This window comes from Neofelis nebulosa, chromosome 3 (assembly GCF_028018385.1).
Source record: "Neofelis nebulosa isolate mNeoNeb1 chromosome 3, mNeoNeb1.pri, whole genome shotgun sequence".
NCBI classification, from domain to species: Eukaryota; Metazoa; Chordata; class Mammalia; order Carnivora; family Felidae; genus Neofelis; species Neofelis nebulosa.
This window is the reverse complement of record NC_080784.1, coordinates 114,936,322-114,957,126: the sequence shown is the minus strand read 5'-3', so window position 1 is coordinate 114,957,126 and position 20,805 is coordinate 114,936,322. Positions and strand designations below refer to the sequence as shown.

Genomic DNA, 20,805 nt, shown 5'->3' with positions numbered 1-20,805 from the left:
ATTGTAGGGGATTTAGCTGTTAATAGAGTGGAATTTGTCACGTGGTTTTATCATCTGCCACAATCTCTATTACCCATTTTTATTATTTCAAGGAATCCAAAATCTTATTGGAGACATTTTTTACCTGACACAGTGTGCAGCAGTTAGAATCCAACAGCCTCCAATATAAATTCCTCCACAGTTGATTTTCTCATTATCCTTAATTGCCACCTGCCACGGGAAGTCTCCCTGTAGAAGACATTGGTGTGGTCACTGCCATTCTACCAGACGGTGGTACAGACAGGAGACCCTAAGATGCGTCCATTGCAAGAATCCCAGTCTCTTATCATTACATATCCTCCCCACCCACTTTTAGCTTCTCAAACTTGGACTGCTCCTGGGAAGCCATAGGTTTACCACTTCTGCTGGCTTTCCTCCGACAACTCGTTTCCTTCGAGTGGGCCGGATGGGTTTAACTCCACAGGATAGTTTAGGGAGAAGTGACTTTATCCGTTTTCTTTCTTCAAGAAAGGAAGAGATTGTATCATTATGATTTTGAACCCATTACTTCTTGATGATCTATGCCACAAAAACAGCAGAGTCACAGCTAAAATAAAACAGTCTGAATTGATTCATAAATTATTTTGGATGCTAAGTGGTACTATTTACCTTGTTTAAAAATTCTGGCTTAATATGAGAATTGGCTTGATTCTCTGAAGTTCTGCTTAAAGACACACTGGGGGCAGAAAGAGGCTAGCTGTGGGGGTTAAATATTTACCAGTCCCTGGCAGATAAAAAATGTCACATGGCCAGGCATACTCAGGACAAGGGTCTCATTCAGAAATCATCAGAATGAGATGATAACATGGGCACCTATATCTTCTCACTTTCAGTTTTTACTTTTTAGTGGCTGTTCATATGGAATTCTTTTCAATAATATTAACGTTAATGATGTTAACATTTGAGTACTTTCTATGTGTCAGTCCCCATGCTAAATACTTTGTATATAGTTTATCTCATCTAATCATCACATTAACCCTGAGAGGTAACGTGCCAGGGACCCATGGAAAATTCAGGATCAGTGGGCTAGAGGGTGTTTTTTAGTCACTTGACATGCGATGATATTTCCTTTCTCTGTGAGTGTTTAGATGTGGCATACTTGTCACAGAGAACATGGCAGAGAAAGGCTTAAGATGTGAATTGGCAAAAGAATTCATGAAAAAGAAGAAGGTAAAAATATAAGAGGTTTTCCTTATTCTTTCCATATATTTTACCACATCACAAAAATTTTTACAAACTTGCTTCTTAGCCCCAAATGAGAAAATTAATATCACTGTCAGTTACTTTGAACATATAAGAAGGAGGTAGGTCCTTAAGGGAGAGAAGTTGTGAGTGAATCTGGGTAGATTTGTTTTTTGTTTTTTTGGTTTTTTCTTTTTCATTTTGTTTTGGTTTTTTTGGTCCCACCCGTTCTAAGAACAAGGTTGGGGGAAGAGTGTGATGCTAAGATTTTAAATTTCTTTTTGGACCTTTAAAAAGAGAGGGACCTCCTCTAATGAGGACTATGGAAGCAGCTTGAGTACTATCTGAAAACTGATGCTATCTTGCGTAGAAAATAAAGGGTCTTTGTGGAAAATCTCTTCAGACTGATATCTATATCTTTAAGATCTAGGGGTGCCTGGGTGGCTCAGTCGGTTAAGTGTCCTACTTCGGCTCAGGTCATGATCTCGCGGTCCGTGGGTTGGAGCCCCGCCTAGGGCTCTGTGCTGACAGTTCAGAGCCTGGAGCCTGTTTCAGATTCTGTGTCTCCCTCTTTCTCTGACCCTCCTCTGTTCATGCTCTCTCTCTGTCTCAAAAATAAATAAATGTTAAAAAAATTTTTTTAAAAAAAGATCTAAATCTTTTACTCATCACCTGATTGAAAAAAAATAGTTAATTAATTTTGGGGCCTGGCAATTAGAAGAGAGTCTTACATGAACTTTCACTTAAATTCCCCCCAAACAGGGAGCTATTTATTCCCAATTTGTATTTGAGGTTAAGTTGTTCACCTAAGGTTACACAGTAAATAAATAATGAGTCAGGATGTAACACAAGATTGTCTGACCCAAAAGCTTATTAATTACTGTCTCTTCAGGGATTTGATGCTTTAATTCATTTGGCTCTTAGTATACAACTGGACAGGATACAGATCTTCACAGACCTTCTGTTATCATACTTTAAAACATTGTAAAATAACAAGTTAATTCAAGTAAAGTCCATTATTTTTCTATTTCAAAATGTATGTCATGTGCCATGCTGGAAATCTAGTTGTTTTTGACAAAACTGACCTGACAAAGCTCATAGCAATTAAAAAAACTTTATGTAGGTCTAAAATATTGTTTTCACTTCAAAATTTGCCTTGTGAATGAACCTATTTTTAAAAGCAGTTCCCAAGAAGCATGTATGTTTGTTTTTCTTAAAAATGATAAGGAAAGGAAAAGAGTAATGTTATTTTTTTCTATTTAATTGATAACAAAGGTAATTGTTGTTTGAATCAATTATACACACACACACACACACACACACACACACACACACACACAACATTAAACTTAAACCAGGGAAGCACTAGTAAAACAGAATAATGTTGGGGCGTATGGGTGGCTCAGTCGGTTAAGCGTCTGAGTTGGTCTCAGGTCATGATCTCATAGTTTGTGGGTTCAAGCCCCGCGTCAGGCTTTGTGCTGACAGCTCAGAGCTTGGAGCCTGCTTCAGATTCTGTGTCTCCCTTTCTCTTTGCCCCTCCCCAACTCATGCTCTGTGTGTCTCTCAAAAATAAATGTTAAAAAAAATTTAAAAACAAACAAAAAACCCCAGAATAATGTTAACTTACCTGCATCCATATTAGCAGTCAAAAGTTCTGTTTCTTCTATAAGAAAACAAAAAGTTCCAATGTTTATCCTTGTGTTTATAATAAAAATTAATTAAAATCATTAAAACTTTGATCATAATTTTCTGTCTTAAAACCTTGTCCTCTCTTTAAAAAGGACAGTACAAATCCCCAAATCACACCATCTAATTCCCTTTCTATACCTAGGTAATTGTGAAGGCTCATGATGAACTGTGTAGAAATTTTGCAGGCACAAACTAGATGTCTTGGTACAAGTAAATGGTGAGACTCCTGGTGCAGTGCTTTTCTGCATTCAGAATGCTTGGGTCAGAGAAGGAAAGCTTCTTTTTCAACTCTGATTCATAAAGTCCTTACATAAGGTAGGGAACAGTGACTAACACTGACCAAAAGAGTACTGAGCTGACATTAAAAAGGCTCTTCTCATTTTGTACATAATAAGGCAGCTCTTCAGGAGTCATACAAAGATATTATAGTAGGCGTTGTTAGTATTAGGCATCTGGGATATAGAAGTTAAAAACATAAACAAAAGATTTTCTCCTCTTCCTTAGACTTTTGCTTGAAGTTCTATGGGATGATTCCATCTTTACTTTGTCATCCTAGAACATTTCAGAGGACAGGATCATGATTTTTTTGAGCTGGGGGGGTCCAAAGGTGGATTCCCACCAGCATGTTGTTTGGTCTTGGGTGAGGATGTGGCTGTGGATGGCACAGCCCAGAAGGGCAATGTTACTTGACTGTAGCAATCATGAGTCTTGTCTCTGGACAGACATAGCTATATCCACATTCCTAGGTTATTTATTTTCTGGGACAGAGAGAGGCTCTGCTCAGAAGCTTTCACAAAAGCACCCTTATGAATCAAAGAGGAGATTCAAACATTCATATTAAATGCTCAACAAAGGAAGATGGGGAAAGTCCAGTGTAGCTGAGGTGTGCTGGATATTTGAAAAATATCACACGGCTCCAAAAGCACAAACCACAAGAAAAGTGTCAATGACTTTGATTTACATAAAGATCTCTATTCAACAAAGCTCACTATGGATAAAGTTAATAGATGGGTGACAGAATGGAGGAAGGTATTTGCAATGTCTAAGACTGAAAACAGATTTAACATCTAGAATGCAAATCAACAAGACTGCAACCCCAACGTGAAATTAAGCAAAAGATATGTACTTGCGAAAGGATACAGTAAAGAAAAGGTGGAAACTCAAAAGCTAGTATGAAGAGAAACTCAAAGTCATTGGTTATTATAAAAATTCAAATTGATACATAATGCCATATGGCCTGACAATATGAGACTAGCAAAATTAGAAAGCTGGAGAACACTTAATGTTAGTGAGGATGAGGAGAACCCTCGGGCATTGTTGGAGGTAGAGGTAAGGACTGGTATAGCTCTGCCAAAGAACATGCAGGCAATAGTTAGCCAAGTTAAGTAGATGCATGCCCTGAGACCCAACACTCCTTGTCCAGCTAGATGTCTCAGAGAAATTCTCTCACACATCCTGAAGGAGAGAATATGACTGACAGCTGCGAGTCTGTTACTGAGAAAGTAGGCAGTAAATTGTGAAAGATGAACAGAGGGTTTCAGGCAGAAAGTTAGAAGCAAATATTAGATGGACACAGAGCAACACAGACAGATCTTTAAAACTTAATGCTTTATAAAAAGAAATAAAGGAAATATGAGATCTACAACACCATATTATGTGACTTAAAAACGTATGCTCACAAGAGAGTACACTTGGGTAAGAATGTGTACAAACAAGGCATACACATTTTAATACACATTAAAATGGTTGCCTAAGGGGGATGGGAGTAAGGTACTGAAATAAAGGAGAATAAATAAAACAAGAGAGGTGCCCTGCCTAGCCCAATACTGATTATGTGGAATAAACTGAGGAGTGTCATGAATGCATCTCTTTGCATCTGAGGTCTGAAGGAAGGAAGGAAGGAAAGGAGGGAGGGAGGGAGGGAGGGAGGGAGAGAGAGAGAGAGAGAGAGAGAGAGAGAGAGAGAGAGAGAAGGAAGGGGAAAAGGAATAAAGAAGGAAGAAAATAAATTACAGCAAAGAAATAATTGAGATTAGGCACTTAGAATAGGGGTGATCTTGAACATATGAAAGTCCCCCAGGAATCATAAAAAAATCCTGAGGAGGACCATAAACTTCTGATAGTCATATTATATGAATCATAAAGAAATACTAAACATATGAATTTCATATAAACAATATGGAAATTTATATGAATATAAAGAAATAATAATTCATTTTTATGAGTAATAAAGGGTAGCTCTAAGAGCTGGAGGACTTGGGGACATCTGACTTATAAAAGTAAGTGAGAAAATACCTATCATGAAAAGGTCTTATCTCTCCTCTGGTGGCAATTTCTTCAGGAATTGCTTTGGTTTTGAGGAAAGAGTAAAGGAAGAGGAGAAGGGTATTCAGCAAAAGTGAAATGCACCTGGAGCCATTTGGGTGGTTTTTGGTTAGCAGGCCGTGGATGGTGAGTGTGAGAAGGAAAGTTTACCACACTGTGAGAAAGGTCTCTGTGCCTACACTAATGTGAAAGCTGAGTTACTACTATCACATGGTCATATTATCTGCAATTTATAGCTACACTGACATATAAGAAGATAGCTGTAGTTCTTTTTTGCTTCAGTTCTGCAATATCCCAAGAATTTAACTAAAATTTTTACCTTGAGCCACATGTAAAAAAACCCAAAATTTACCACAGCAAAGGATAATTTTTGAGAAAAATGCATAATATCAATATATTGCACATGTATCAGAAAAGTGCAATGCCTTATCCTTGTTTTCAATTCTGTAATATAAATTTTATGATAAAGAGAGATTTACCTTTAATTTCAGAATGCCCAGGTCCTAAAACAAAACAAAACACTCACTGTAGCAAAGAGATCATGTTCACCTGAATATACACAAATAATTAATATTTCAGAAGCAGTAAAACAACTTAGTATTTATAAATAGATAAAAGGGAATCACACAGTATGCCGTCTTTCTTTGATTTTTAATGCCACAAAACCAATGTTTCATGTTGCATTTAAACACACACCAATTTCACTACAGCAAGAAAATAATTTTTACCTGAGTTTTAAAAAGAGATGTATATTTTGGATATATTTGAGCACATACTGACAACAAACTTACTATACAGTCATACAAAATTTATAAGTCTTTTAAACTATTTCTAAAAGGTGGGCTTTCAAGGATAAATGAAACCAAGCTATACTCTAAACTTCCCTTCGTTTAGTGATTCTGATCTGTCCACTGAAAGATCGATGAATATATTAATATTTTTATTTTACATCTCTTCTCTCACTTGCTCTTGCTTAGAAGTGGAATAATTAGAACCACTGCTAGAAAACAAAAGGTGGCACTCACTCGAAAGAAGGGTAAACTGGGGGCACGTGGGTGGCTCAGCCGATTAAGTGTCTGACTTTGGCCCAGGTCATGATCTCATGGTTCACGAGTTTGAGCCCTGCGACAGGCTCTGTGCTGACAGCTCAGAGCCTGGAGCCTACTTGGGATTCTGCATCTCCTTCTCTCTCTGCCCCTCCCCTGATGGCGTTCTGTCTCTTTCTCTCTCACTAATAAATAAACATTAAATAATAATAATAATAATAATAATAATAACAACAATAATAATAATAATATGGGGTTCTTGGGTGGCTCAGTCAGTGAAGTGTCTGACTTCGGCTCAGGTCATGATCTCACAGTTCGTGGGTTTGAGCCCCATGACAGGCTGTGTGCTGACACCTCAGAGCCTGGAGCCTGCTGTGGATTCTGTGTCTCCCTCCCCAGCTTGCACTCTGTCTCTCTCTCTCTCAAAAATAAGTAAACATAAAAAAAAAACAAACTTAAAAATAATAATAAGGAAGAAAGAAGAGTAAACTGAGATAACAATGACAGTTGACTAAATGTATTTTTGATATGGATTCAAAAAATTGATAAAAAAAGTAAGCTTTTATAGTTCACTCCCTTGCAGTAGAATTTTTTTGCCTGATAAGCTGTGTTCTTTGACCTTAAACTTGATTTTTTATTTATTTTTTTATGATTTTTTTTAATATATGAAATTTATTGTCAAATTGGTTTCCATACAACATCCAGTGCTCATCCCAAAAGGTGCCCTCCTCAATACCCATCACCCACCCTTCCCTCCCTCCCACCCCCCATCAACTCTCAGTTTGTTCTCAGTTTTTAAGAGTCTCTTATGCTTTGGCTGTCTCCCACTATAACTTTTTTTTTTTTTTTCCTTCCCCTCCTCCATGGGTTTCTGTTAAGTTTCTCAGCATCCACATAAGAGTGAAAACATATGGTATCTGTCTTTCTCTGTATGGCTTATTTCACTTAGCATCACACTCTCCAGTTCCATCCATGTTGCTACAAAGGGCCATATTTTGTTCTTTCTCATTGCCATGTAGTACTCCATTGTGTATATAAACCACAATTTCTTTATCCATTCATCAGTTGATGGACATTTAGGCTCTTTCCATAATTTGGCTATTGTTGAGAGTGCTGCTATAAACATTGGGGTACAATTGCCCCTATGCATCAGTACTCCTGTATCCCTTGGGTAAATTCCTAGCAGTGCTATTGCTGGGTCATAGGGTAGGTCTATTTTTAATTTTTTGAGGAACCTCCACACTGTTTTCCAGAGCGGCTGCACCAGTTTGCATTCCCACCAACAGTGCAAGAGGGTTCCCGTTTCTCCACATCCTCTCCAGCATCTATAGTCTCCTGATTTCTTCATTTTGGCCACTCTGACTGGCGTGAGGTGATATCTGAGTGTGATTTTGATTTGTATTTCCCTGATGAGGAGCGACATTGAGCATCTTTTCATGTGCCTGTTGGCCATCCGGATGTCTTCTTTAGAGAAGTGTCTATTCATGTTTTCTGCCCATTTCTTCACTGGGTTATTTGTTTTTCGGGTGTGGAGTTTGGTGAGCTCTTTATAGATTTTGGATACTAGCCCTTTGTCTGATATGTCATTTGCAAATATCTTTTCCCATTCCGTTGGTTGCCTTTTAGTTTTGTTGGTTGTTTCCTTTGCTGTGCAGAAGCTTTTTATCTTCATAAGGTCCCAGTAGTTCATTTTTGCTTTTAATTCCCTTGCCTTTGGGGATGTGTCAAGTAAGAAATTGCTACGGCTGAGGTCAGAGACGTCTTTTCCTGCTTTCTTCTCCAGGATTTTGATGGTTTCCTGTCTCACATTCAGGTCCTTCATCCATTTTGAGTTTATTTTTGTGAATGGTGTGAGAAAGTGGTCTAGTTTCAACCTTCTGCATGTTGCTGTCCAGTTCTCCCAGCACCATTTGTTAAAGAGACTGTCTTTTTTCCATTGGATGTTCTTTCCTCCTTTGTCAAAGATTAGGTGGCCATACATTTGTGGGTCTAGTTCTGGGGTTTCTATTCTATGCCATTGGTCTATGTGTCTGTTTTTGTGCCAATACCATACTGTCTTGATGATTACAGCTTTGTAGTAGAGGCTAAAGTCTGGGATTGTGATGCCTCCTGCTTTGGTCTTCTTCAAAATTACTTTGGGTATTCAGGGCCTTTTGTGGTTCCATATGAATTTTAGGATTGCTTGTTCTAGTTTCGAGAAGAATGCTGGTGCAATTTTGATTGGGATTGCATTGAATGTGTAGATAGCTTTGGGTAGTATTGACATTTTGACAATATTTATTCTTCCAATCCATGAGCACGGCTGACCTTAAACTTTAGAGTTTTGAATCAGGAGAAGAAAGAGGAGGAGGAGGGAAAAGGGGCAGAAGAGGAGGAGAAGGAGAAGAAACCCCAAGTAGTATTATACTGAAAAGTGAAATTGAACTTTGTCAATTTCAGACAGAAATTGAACTTTGTCAATTTCTCTTCAGAGAAAGACAAATACATGATCTCACCCATATGTGGAATCTAACAAAACAAACTCATAGAAAAAGAGATCAGATCTGTGGTTACTAGAGGCAGAGGGTGAGGTAGGGAATTAGGTGAAAGTGATCAAAAGGTACAAACTTCCAGATAAGTGCACGCTGGAGATGTAATGTACAGCATGGTGACTATAGTTAACATTGCTGTACAGTATACTTGAAAGTTGTTACGTGAGTAAATCTCTCATCACAAAGAAAAAAGAATTGTTAACTCTATGATGAGATGGATGTTAACTAAACTTACTGTGGTCATCATCTCCCGATACATGTGTCAGGTCAATATCCTGTTCACCTAAACATAAACAGCATTGTATGTTAATTCTATCTCAATAAAACTGGGAGGGAAAAACTGTCCATCTTCACTGGCAAGAGTCATGGCTTCCCGTTCTCCCTGAAAAATGTTTTAAAATTTATTTCTTTCCTCTTTTTACTAAGATTATAGCTACATTTAATGAACATAAAGTACATTGCTCAACTGCTTATATAAGCATCAAAAGAAATAATATGATTTGAAATCCTAAAACCATGTGTTTTTACATTTAAGAACTGATGTCAATGGGGAATTAAATAAGACTTCAGTAAACTCAAATAATACCAAGCAATGCCAAAAAAGAATTATTATTAATTCATGTATCCATACATATCTCCAACATTTATTTAATGCTTATTTATAAGGCATATTTGGAATATAAAAACAGATTCTGTTTTCAAGGGGTTTACTGTTGACAAGGGAGGGGAAGGGAAGATAGGTACAAAAAACTACAATAAACCGTTAACAGTGGTGTCCTGACATGGGGGTCTATCACCACATCAGAGACTAGGGCACCACTTCCTAGTTTGTGTTCTGTGGCATCATATAAATTTGGCTTGAAATCACCCATGGTGGGAGTAATCACACCACAGGAATTAGCAAAAGCTACAAATCAGGGATTTCCTCTCCCTCTCCAAAGCCAATTTACCAGCATCTACCAGCACACCACTGGATAAATTTCATAAATGAAGCAGATACAAGCATGCCTACTGCTCTCACAGTCTTCCCCATCTTTGTTGAAAGCAGCTCCATTTTTCCAGTTCTCAGGCCCACACCCCTGGAGTCACCCTTAACTGCTCATTTCTTCTCATGCCTCCATCTAACTACTGGTCAATCCTTCTGGCTCCAGCTTCAAAATACATCCAGTACGTGACTGCTTCTCACCATTTCCCTCCCTACCAACTTACCCTTATCACTATCATCTCTTCCCTGGATGACTGCGTGGCTTCCTAACTGGCCTCCCTGCTTCTCCCCTTGCCCTTATATAGCCTAGTCGCCACACAGCAGCCAGAGTAATCTTGATTTCAACTGCAAGTCAGGGGCGCCCAGGTAGCTCAGTCAGTTGAGTGTCCAACTTTGGCTCAGGTCATGATCTCACAGCTCATGAGTTCAAACCCTGTGTCGGGCTCTGTGCTGACAGCTCAGAGCCAGGAAGCTGCTTCAGATTCTGTGTCTCCCTCTCTCTTTGCCTCTTCCCTGCTTGTGCTCTGTCTCTGTCTCTCTCAAAATAAATAACATTAAAAAATTATAAAAAATAAAATTAAATGTAAGTCAAATCATGTGGTGCCTCTGCTTTAAATTCCCTATTTCCCTTACTACCAGGCTTTACCATCTGCCCTTGTCTCCCTCCACCCACCCCAACCATCTGTCCAACCTCTCCAACTATTTTTTTTTAATTTAATGTTTATTTATTTTTAAGAGAGAGAGACAGAGAGACAGAGTGTGAGTGGGGGAGGAGCAGAGAGATAGAGGGAGACACAGAATCCAAACCAGGCTTCAGGGTCTAAGCCGTCGGCACAGAGCCCGATGTGGGGATCAAACTCAAACCTTGAGATCATGACCTCAGCCAAAGTCAGATGCTTAACTGACTGAGCCACCGAGGTGCCCCAACTATTTATTCTTTAACCTCTCACTACCAGCACCTGTGACACATGCCCCATTAGCCTCCTTGCTGCTTGCTCCTCAAATATCCTGGAAAGTTGCTCTCTTATGAACACTGCACTGGTTCGTGCCTCTGCCTAGAACACTCTTCCACAGACGTCTGCATGGCTGGCTCCATCCTTTCCTCCAGCTCTTTACCTAAAAGTAACCTCAGTGAGTGAGCCTCTCCAGACTACCTTATCTAAAATTTCAGAACTTACCCCTGACATTTTATATCCTCCCTCCTCGCTTTATTTTTCTGCTTATACTTATTATTTTCCTACATATCTTACATATTTCTCTTGTTTATTGTCTCTCTTCCACCACTAGAATGTAAGATCTATGATGGGGCAGGGATTTCTGACATGTTATTCATTACTGCAACCCCAATACCCAAAGCAGGGTATGGCACTGTTTAGTAAGAACTTAATAAATATTCACTGAGTAAATGAATGAGTATAATAACTTCCAGAAACTTTTCCTCCAGAAAGCATTGATGTAAGCAAGAAGTCAATCTGTGTGACACAGAGTAGGTACCTAGCAAATATTTTTTACCATCAGAGGTTTTCCAACGAGCACCAAAAAAACAAAGAGCATTAACTCATTGCTTTGAAACTTGGTAAATAAAGGGAAAGAATTAAACACTATTCTTCCTTTTTATTATGAATTGCATTTCATGGAAACAAAATAGTTGATGAAGGAAAATTCTTCTCTATAGAAAACTAGTAAATAAATGCAGAAAGAATGCTGAATTAGAAATCACCATTTTATAGTTCCTATTGACAAAGGAATCTAGTCAACAATCACACAGGCTACTAAGGACCATTAAGATGAAAGGTTGTAGGGGAATTTTGTAAAGGAAATATCAAGCTGGTCCAGTGATCAATCTTAGTGTCACTAGTTGTGGGATACCCAGACAACATAACTTTATATGTAATAAAAAGGACATAGCACCACCCATCAAGAATTCTTGCCTAAAATATTGAACTTTGTATCTAATGAAGTCTCTAAAAATCCAGAATAAGGAACATCCTGTAGGCAATGTCTCTAAAAAATCAGTGGCATGAGAAAAATTGGTGGTGGATGGTAGGTAACTTTTTTTTTAAATTGAAGTATAGTTGACATAGTGTTATATTAGTTTCAGGTGTATGACCAAGTGATTCAACAATTCTATACATTATACAATGCTGACCACAATAAATGTGATTACTATCTGTCATCATACAATATTACAGTATTATGCAGTGTATTCTCTATGCTATACTTTTTGGCCCATGACTTATTTGTAACTGGAAGTTTATATATTTTTTTAAAGCTTATTTATTTTGAGAGAGTGCAGAAGGGCAGAGAGAGAGAGAGAATCCCAAACAGGCACTGTGCTTGATCTCAAGAACCACGAGATCATGACCTGAGCTGAAATCAAGAGCTGGTTGCTTAACCAACGGAGCACCCAAGCGCCCCTGGAAGTTTGTACTTCTTAATCTCCTTCACCTAATTCATCCATCCTCCCCACCTCTGCAGTCTGGAAACCACCAGTTTTTCTCTGTATTTATGTATCTGCTTCTGTTTTTGTTAGTTCTTTGGTTTGTTTTTTAGATTCCACATATAAGTGAAATCATATGGTATCTATCTTTCTCTGACTTATTTCACTTAGCATAATTCTCTCTAGGTTTATGAATGTTGCAAATGGCAAGAAGTCATTCTTTTTTAGGACTCAAGTAATATTCCGGTGTGTGTGTGTGTGTGTGTGTGTGTGTGTGTGTGTGTGTGTGTGTATCACATCTTCTTTATCCATTCATCTGTCAATGGACACTTAAGTTGCTTCCATATCTTGGCTATTGTAAATAATGCTGCAATAAATATAGAGATGCATACATCTTTTTTGAATTGTTTTTGTTTCCTTTGGGTAAATACTCAGTAGTGGAATTGATGGATCATAGGGTAGTGGTGTGTGCGTGTGTGTGTAATTTTTTTTGAGAAACCTCCATGTTTTCCAAAATGGCTGTAGCAATTTACATTCCCACCAATAGTGCACAAGGGTTCCCTTTCTCCACTTCCGCACTAATACTTGTTAATTCTTGTCTTTTTGATACTAGGTATGCTGACTGATGTGAGGTGATATCTCATTGTGGTTTTAATTTGTATTTCCCTGCTGATTAGGGATGTGTCTGTTGGCCATCTATAGGTCTTCTTTGGACAAATGTCTATTCAGGTCTCCTCTACCTATTTTTTAATCAAATAATTTGTTTTTTGTGCATTGAGTTGTATAAGTTTTTATATTTTGGATGTTAACCCCTTATCAGATATATTATTCACAAATATCTTCTCCCATTTGGTAGGTTGTCTTTTTGTTTTGCTGATGGTTTATTTTGTTGTAGTCCCAGTAGTTTATTTTTGCTTTTATTTCCCTTGCCTGAGGAGACAAATCTGGAAAAATGTTGCTAAGGCTGACGTCTAAGAGATTACTGCCTATGTTCTCTTTTAGTACTCTTCTGGTTTCAGGTCTCACATTTAGGTTTTTAATTCTCTAGTCTATTTTGAGTTTATTTTTATGTATGGTGTAAGAAAGTGGCCCAATTTCATTTTTTTAAATATACATGGCCAGCTTTCCCAACACCATTTATTGAAGAGACTGTCTTTTCCAGATTGTATATTCTTGCCGCCTTTGTTGTAGATTAATTTACCATGTAAGCATCAGTTTATTTCTGGGCTTTGTATCCTGTTCTATTATTGATCTATGTGTCTTTTTGTGCCAGTACCATACTGTTTTGATTACTATAGGCTTGTAGTATATCTTGAGATCTAGGATTGTGATACCTCCAGCTTTGTTCTTTTCAAGATTGCTTGGTTGTTCAGGGTCTTTTGTGGTTCCATAAAAATTTTAGGATTCTTTGCTCTAGTTCTGTGAAAAATACTATTGATTTTTAATCCTACCCAATAGGGGTTGGATTAAATCTGTAGATTGCTTTGGGTATGGACAGTTTAACAATATTTATTCTTCCAGTCCACAAATATGGTATATCTTTCCATTTATTTGTGTCACTTCCATTTTCTTTCATCAATGTCATATCGTTTTCAGAGTATAAATATTTCACTTCCTTGGTTAATAAAATAAATACTTCTAGGTATTTTATTCTTCTTGGTGTAATTATAAGTGGAATTATTATCTTAATTTCTTTTTCTGGTAGTTTATTATTAGTATATAGAAACACAACTGATATCTGAATGTTAACTCTGTATTCTGCAATTTTAGTGAATTCATTTATTAGCTCTAATAGTTTTTTGATAGTCTTTAGGGTTTCCTATGTAAAGTATCATGTCATTTGCAAAGTTTGACAGTTTTGTTTTTTCCATACAAATTAGGATGCCCTCCCTTCCTCTCTCCCTGCCTCCCTTCCTTCCTCCCTCCCTCCCTTCCTTCCTTGTCTGATGGTTAGGGCTAGGACTTAAGTACTATGCTGAACAGAAGTGGCAAGAGTGGACATCTTTGTCTTATTCCTGATCTTAGAGGAAAAGCTTTCATCTTTTCACCATTGAGTATGATGTTACTCGTGGGTTTGTCATATATGGCCTTTATTATGTTGAGGTATGTTCCCTCTAAACCCACCTTATTGAGAGTTTTTATCATGAATGGATATTGAATTTTGGCAAATTCTTATTTTGAATCTATTGTGATGATTATATGTTTTTATCCTTTGTTTTGTTAACGTGATGCATCACATTGATTGATTTGAGGACATTGAATCATTCTTGCATCCTTGGAATAAATCTCACTTGATCATGAATGATTCTTTTAATGTTTTGTTGAATTTGGTTTATTAATATTTTGTTGAGGATTTTTGCATCTATGTTCTTTAGGGATATTGATGTGTAGTTTCCTTTTTTTGGTAGTGTCTGTCTGGTTTTGGTATCAGGGTAATGCTGGCTTTATGGAACAAACTTGGAAGTTTTCCTTCCTCTTCTATTTTTTGGAATAGTTTGAGAATAGGTATTAACTCTTCTTTAAATGTTTGGTAGAATTAACCTGTGAAACTATTTGGTCCTGAAACTGTTTGTTGGGACTTTTTATGATTACCAGTTCTTTACATTACTAGTAATCAGTCTGTCCAGATTTTCTATTTCTTCCTGATTCAGTTTTGGAACATTGTATGTTTCTAAGAATGTATCAATTTCTTTTATTGTCCAGTTTGTTGCCTATCATTTTCATAGTAGCCTCTTATAAAAGCTTTTGTATTTCTGTGGTGCCAGTTACTTCTCCTTTTTCATTTCTGATTTTATTTATTTGACTCCTCTTTCTTTTTTTCTCAATGACCCTGGCTGAAGATTTATCAATTTTGTTTATCTTTTCAAACAAACAACACTTGGTTTCATTGGCATTTTCTATTTTTTTTTCTTTAGTCTCTATATCATTCATTTCTGCTCTAATCCTTATATTTCCTTCCTTTTACTATCTTTGGGATTTTTTTTCCTTCCTTTTCTAGTTTCTTTAGGTTTAATGTTAGATTTTTTATTTGGGATTTTTCTTATTTCTTGAGATAGGCCTGTATTGGTATAAACATCCCTCCTAGGACTGCTTTTGCTGTGTCCCGAAGATAATGGATCGTTGTGTTTCCAGGTGAGTTAACTCTTAAAGAATAAAAGAGACTTTAAAAATTTAATAATCAAACACAATGTTAGATTCTTTTGGACGCTGATTCAAACACATTGTTCTAAAAAGACATTTTTGAGACAGTTGGGAAAACGTGAACATGGGCTGTTATTAAGCAGTGTTAGGATATTATTATTTTTACGTGTACTAATGACAGTATATTATGTACGTGTAAAGTGTATCATTAGAGATGTATATAGTGAAGTGACATAATATCTCAAATGTGCTTTAAAATACTCAAGCTGAACAAGACTGGCAAAATACTGGTAATTGTTGAAGCTGAGAGATAGGCACATATTGGTTCATTCTAATAATCTGTCGATTTTTGTTATGTGGGAACTTTTCTAATAAAAAGTTCTGAAATAACCAATAAATATTTAATAAATGAAAATATGAGAGAAGAACATCCCATAGTTCTTCACATGCCCACTCTCAGTAGTACCCTTACTGCTAACACTCGTCTGTACTCACTTAAGATTAAAATATACCTAAAAGGAAGTTGCAGAATCCCTGGATCAAATAATGGAAAAGTGTAACCACAAAACTTTCAATTACCTTTACAACCAATTTCATCTTCTCCTGTAATGCAGTCCAGCTCACCATTGCACTTATACTTATTTGGAATACAAACACCGGATTTACAAAGGAAACTTTTGCCTCGGCATCCTACGCAAACATAAATAGAAGAGGTTTTTATTTTTATTTTTTCTTACTTTAAGTCGAGTGGGATAGAATCTTAAATTCAAAAGTAAAGTTTCTCCTACTACCTTTACAGCACAGCTCATCACTTTGGTCTCCACAGTCATTGACACCATTACAGGTTTTCTTTTGAGGAATATATTTCCCATTCACACAATGAAAGGAGTCATTTGCTGAAGAAACTGTAAATTAGGAATGATCTTTGTGAAATTTATTTATGGAGTTCTAGGTGACATCTTTATCACACTTGGCATAATGGGGACTTTAAGATAAAGTCGGGCATCAAATCAAAAAGGATTTAATGTATTGGTAGCATCAACATAATATATATATGGTAAATAAAGAAAATAAATGTCAGAGTGGGTTTATGGAGGCCCTTTCATTATCTCTGAAAATCAGTATTTATGGTGGAGGTCTGTACTCACTGGCATTGGAGAAGGAGGCTCAGGGATCAAGAGCCCTCGCTAACATCAGCAAGCACTGGTGTTCACCCATTCCTTTAATGCTGTTCCATGAATCCTCACTTCCATCCCATGACTTGCTTGGGCAGTGCCATTTACACTTTGATAGTCCTTTTTTTCTTTTCTTTTCTTTTTTTTTTTTTTAGCACCAAAAAAGCCTTTAGTCTTTAAACCATACATAATACTAACATATTCCAATGTCAGGATGGAAGAGAAAAGTGGCAGTGACTGCCTTGAGACTGAGGCATAGATGTGGTCACTTAGATATTTTAAAGGCATTTTGAAGTGTGTACGCTGGACCTCTCAAAGAAGATGAGGTTTCTTCTGACGTTTGAGTTACTTAGGTTTGTTATATTAACTTTAATCCAGATGTTTCAGGAAGCAAAGAGGAGTCAGGCAACTTTGCTTCCTATATAGGAGTATTTGAGTACAAAAAGGCACATTACAGGAAAAGCACCAATTTAGGCTCTAAAGCCTCCAAAATGATTTTGCCTCTATTGCTGCAACTGAGTATCCATCATCTGTTTACTACAGTCATGGTATGGAATAAACAATTCTAAAGGAAGTTTTGAGGTTTCAGGCAAGCACTCTACCAACCTGTATTCTGTGTGTAACATACCACACCAGCTAAATCCTGGTAATTTTTAGTTTGTTTCTTAATAAAAGTGCATTCAGCCAAACTAGTCTCTAATCCTCGACAATGCACATGCAGACATTCGGTAGAATTTACACGGAGATCTTCAGGAACTTCAAAACTTTTTTGAACCTCAAAAGCACCTCTGCAAATAGAATAAATGAAACATTAAGGTAGAATAATTTGTACTTTTCACTTATAACCTCACTATAGGACGTAAGGAACTAAAGTAATTTCCTCTAATTTTCTACATAGGATACATTGAGCAAGATGCTTAAATTCTCTGAGGCTCAGTATCTTCACCTGTAAAAGAGAATATGACAATCTCAGCAAGTTTTATAAAGATTAATTAAAACAATCAACTTAAACTGACTAGCCAAAGTTCAAACCTGGTAAGCACTCAGCAAATATTAGTTTCCCCTCCTGTTTCTTGTTAAGGAGGAATCCTTCCACACTCCTGATGTTTCCTTCCAACCTAAGATGTATCATTCTTGGCCTCTCTTCATCTCTTAATTCCTTTTTGCTCAAGGAAAAGGAGTAGGATAATTGATCAGGGAATTTTGGAATTATAAATCAGACAAGTAGCTCATGTTTTCCATCTTTCCTTTTGGGGGCCTCTTCACCTGCCTCATGCTAGAAGGCTTACCTGGTTAGCCCTATTATTGCTTAGAATTTGGGAAGTTAAAATGGTTCTATTCTAGCAGGTTCATTTTGTTTTTATATTAAGCTATATCCTCAATTTAGCCTTGACAGTATTAAGGTGATTTTTGGCATCTATATACCATTGCTTGGACTTTCTAATTTGTTCAGAATTTGTGCAGGTAACAGGCTACCTCTATGACTCAATATCCTAGAGATGATGAGTTATAGTAAACTATTCTTCCAGAACATTCAATTGTTCCCAATGTGGGGCTCAAACTCACAAACTGAGATCATGACTTGAGCTGAAGTCGGATGCTTAACCAACTGAGCACCCAGGTGCCCTCTGTCCATTCATTTGTAATGAAATATATATTCATTACAAAAGTAAAAAAGAAACTTCTACATCAAAGAGGAATTATACTGAAAACCTGAAAATATTTCAAACTGAACAATAAATACCACTTTTATTGTATGCCACTGAGGCTTATGGCAGATGATGCATTACCTAGAGAGAAATTTGTACCTTAAATGCTTATATTAGAAAATAAGAAAAATTGAAAATTTAGGAGTTAAGCATTTAACTCAAGGAATTAGGAAAATACAATAGAGAACAGAAGAGAGAGAGCCAAAGATAACAACAAAAGTTAATGAAGTGAGAGTAAAGTAACAAGAGACAATTTATGTATAAAATATACAAATAAAAACCACTATCAAATAGACAAATCTCTTCAAGGTTGACCAAGAAAAAGAGAGAGAAGACATAGATAAACAATATTAGGTATGAAAAAGTGGGGATAATTATAGACAAGTAGAGATATACAGTAATGAACATGTTTATAGCTATCTGAAACTGCAAAAGATTCGTATCCGGAAACTTCCAACAAACTTACAGGTGATCTGTGTTCAGCAGTGTTCTAAGTGCTAGTCAGACATGAACATATCTAATCCTCATAACAATGCTGTGAGGCAGGTAGTTCATACTCTCAGGTGACATATGAGGAAATTAAGGCACAGAAAGACTGGGTAATCAAACAACAAATAATTGGAACAATAAAACCAAACCAACCCTGGGAAAATCCAGTGACACAAGCACTTACTGTTGAAATCCAAGTTCAAGACAGGCCACATTAGCCTCCACTATGCTCCAGGCTTTTTTACATATGAACATTTTCTTATCTTGGTCTACAAGTTTTACTTCAACAATTCCCTCAGAAGTGGTAGTTCCATACTTTAAGGAAACACTAAATTCTCCTAAAATTAAACACACACACACACCCACACACAAAAGAATGAGCAATATTTAGGCATTCACCTTTTCTCCTCTTGGTTAAAAGCCTTTAAAATAAACAAAAAATGTAATTTCAAATTAACTTTGAACACCATGAAGATTTTAGCAAATAATAGTCTGTAATTGTTTTACCAGGGTCTATTATGTATCAGTGGCTATACTACCCAGTTATACAGACTATTATGAAATCCTCACATCAACCCTGTGAAGACTACAATGATATTTTTACATGAGGAACCTAAATGCCTCCACTTTTATACATGAGGTTAACTTACTTGCTCAAGTGGGGAAGCCAGGAATCTGATGGAACTATATTGATCTCACTCCCAAGTCTGTGCTCTTAAAAGTAAGCCAAACAAATAATTGAAATGTAAAAAAAAAATTTAGGTATTCTCATATATTTAAGGCATTCAATGCCTCAAGAGAACAAAAGTCTGCCACTGACAAAATAATCTCCATTATTGCTTCCCTCCTTCCCAACAGGCAATAGAGATGGGGTCAAATAGGGAGCTTTCTTCTCCTACTCCACAGTGCCTCAATATCTTAGCCCAGCATCACACAGATATTTAGGCAACTGTGTGCTGGCATATGTCATGGTGACTTTACAAGGAATGTTTTGAGTATTTTTCTATAAATTCATGAAGTGTCTGTGATAATTGATATTAGAAGATAAGGCTGAGGTTTGCTCTACTAGTTAAAATTTCATGAGCTCTTTTTGTGTGCCAAACACTGTGTGAAGAGCTTTTACATACATCATTTTATTTAATCTTCATGAAAGTCTTAGGAGTTAGGAACTGGTGTTATTCACATTTTACTGACGTGGAAAATGGGGTCTGACAGTTACATAGTTTGTCAATAACCGAGGTGGGGTGGAGGGGCTTGCAACTAAAACTGACAGTGAGATTCCTAACCTTAACCACTCCAGCAATCTACGTATCAGCATCACAGCCTCCTCAGTGCATTAGAAGCCTGGATGGGGGCGCCTGGGTGGCGCAGTCGGTTAAGCGTCCGACTTCAGCCAGGTCACGATCTCGCGGTCCGTGAGTTCGAGCCCCGCGTCAGGCTCTGGGCTGATGGCTCGGAGCCTGGAGCCTGTTTCCGATTCTGTGTCTCCCTCTCTCTCTGCCCCTCCCCGTTCATGCTCTGTCTCTCTCTGTCCCAAAAATAAATTAAAAAATGTTGAAAAAAAAAAAAAAAAAAAAAAAAAAGAAGCCTGGATGGAGTGTGGACAAGCTCTTTCATCTGAAGTGCCAAGTTTGCTAGAGTATGTCCTAGGTCAGCAGTAGCCTGAGCTCCCCTTAGATCAGGGCCAATGGGCTTGGGGCTCCTTAGGGGTAGAGGCTGGTGGGAGGGACACTAGAAGAAATTATTTGATCTGGAGGTCCACAGGCACAGCTCCATATCAATATCAATCTTATATAAAGACTTTTTCACTGTGTTCTGAACCAACTCAATGACTCTGGGAATAGTCCTGTTAGCCAAGTAGAAGTGAGGGTGGGGATAATTTTGAAGGGCTGGGCAGCAGAGAGTGGCACAGGCACTGAGGGGAAGGACCAGCTTCAGGGCCTTGTGCTGTGAACTCAAAGGCTGGCTATATTCTGGTGACCCTATTTTCTTTAGTTGTCACCCCCATTACAATTAAGGGTCTAGGGAGGAATTCTGAATTGTCATCATAA

General features: G+C 37.3%; 1 protein-coding gene across 5 annotated transcripts in view; it reads right to left on the bottom strand.

Moving 5' to 3' along the window:
• Positions 1 to 20,805, bottom strand: part of CFI (complement factor I) — an 87,199-nt gene that overhangs the window by 8,423 nt on the left and 57,971 nt on the right. For 2 of the 5 annotated variants that reach the window (XM_058721667.1, XM_058721665.1), the window contains 9 exons: positions 18,939 to 19,092; positions 17,163 to 17,344; positions 16,173 to 16,286; positions 15,961 to 16,071; positions 9,051 to 9,098; positions 5,718 to 5,741; positions 2,852 to 2,887; positions 397 to 500; positions 125 to 228 (listed from right to left, as the gene is read on the bottom strand). In XM_058721667.1, coding sequence (XP_058577650.1) covers positions 125 to 228; positions 397 to 500; positions 2,852 to 2,887; positions 5,718 to 5,741; positions 9,051 to 9,098; positions 15,961 to 16,071; positions 16,173 to 16,286; positions 17,163 to 17,344; positions 18,939 to 19,092 — 877 coding nt within the window. The remainder of the gene's footprint in view (positions 1 to 124; positions 229 to 396; positions 501 to 2,851; positions 2,888 to 5,717; positions 5,742 to 9,050; positions 9,099 to 15,960; positions 16,072 to 16,172; positions 16,287 to 17,162; positions 17,345 to 18,938; positions 19,093 to 20,805) is intronic. The other 3 variants (XM_058721666.1, XM_058721668.1, XM_058721669.1) reach the window with 3 other exon arrangements.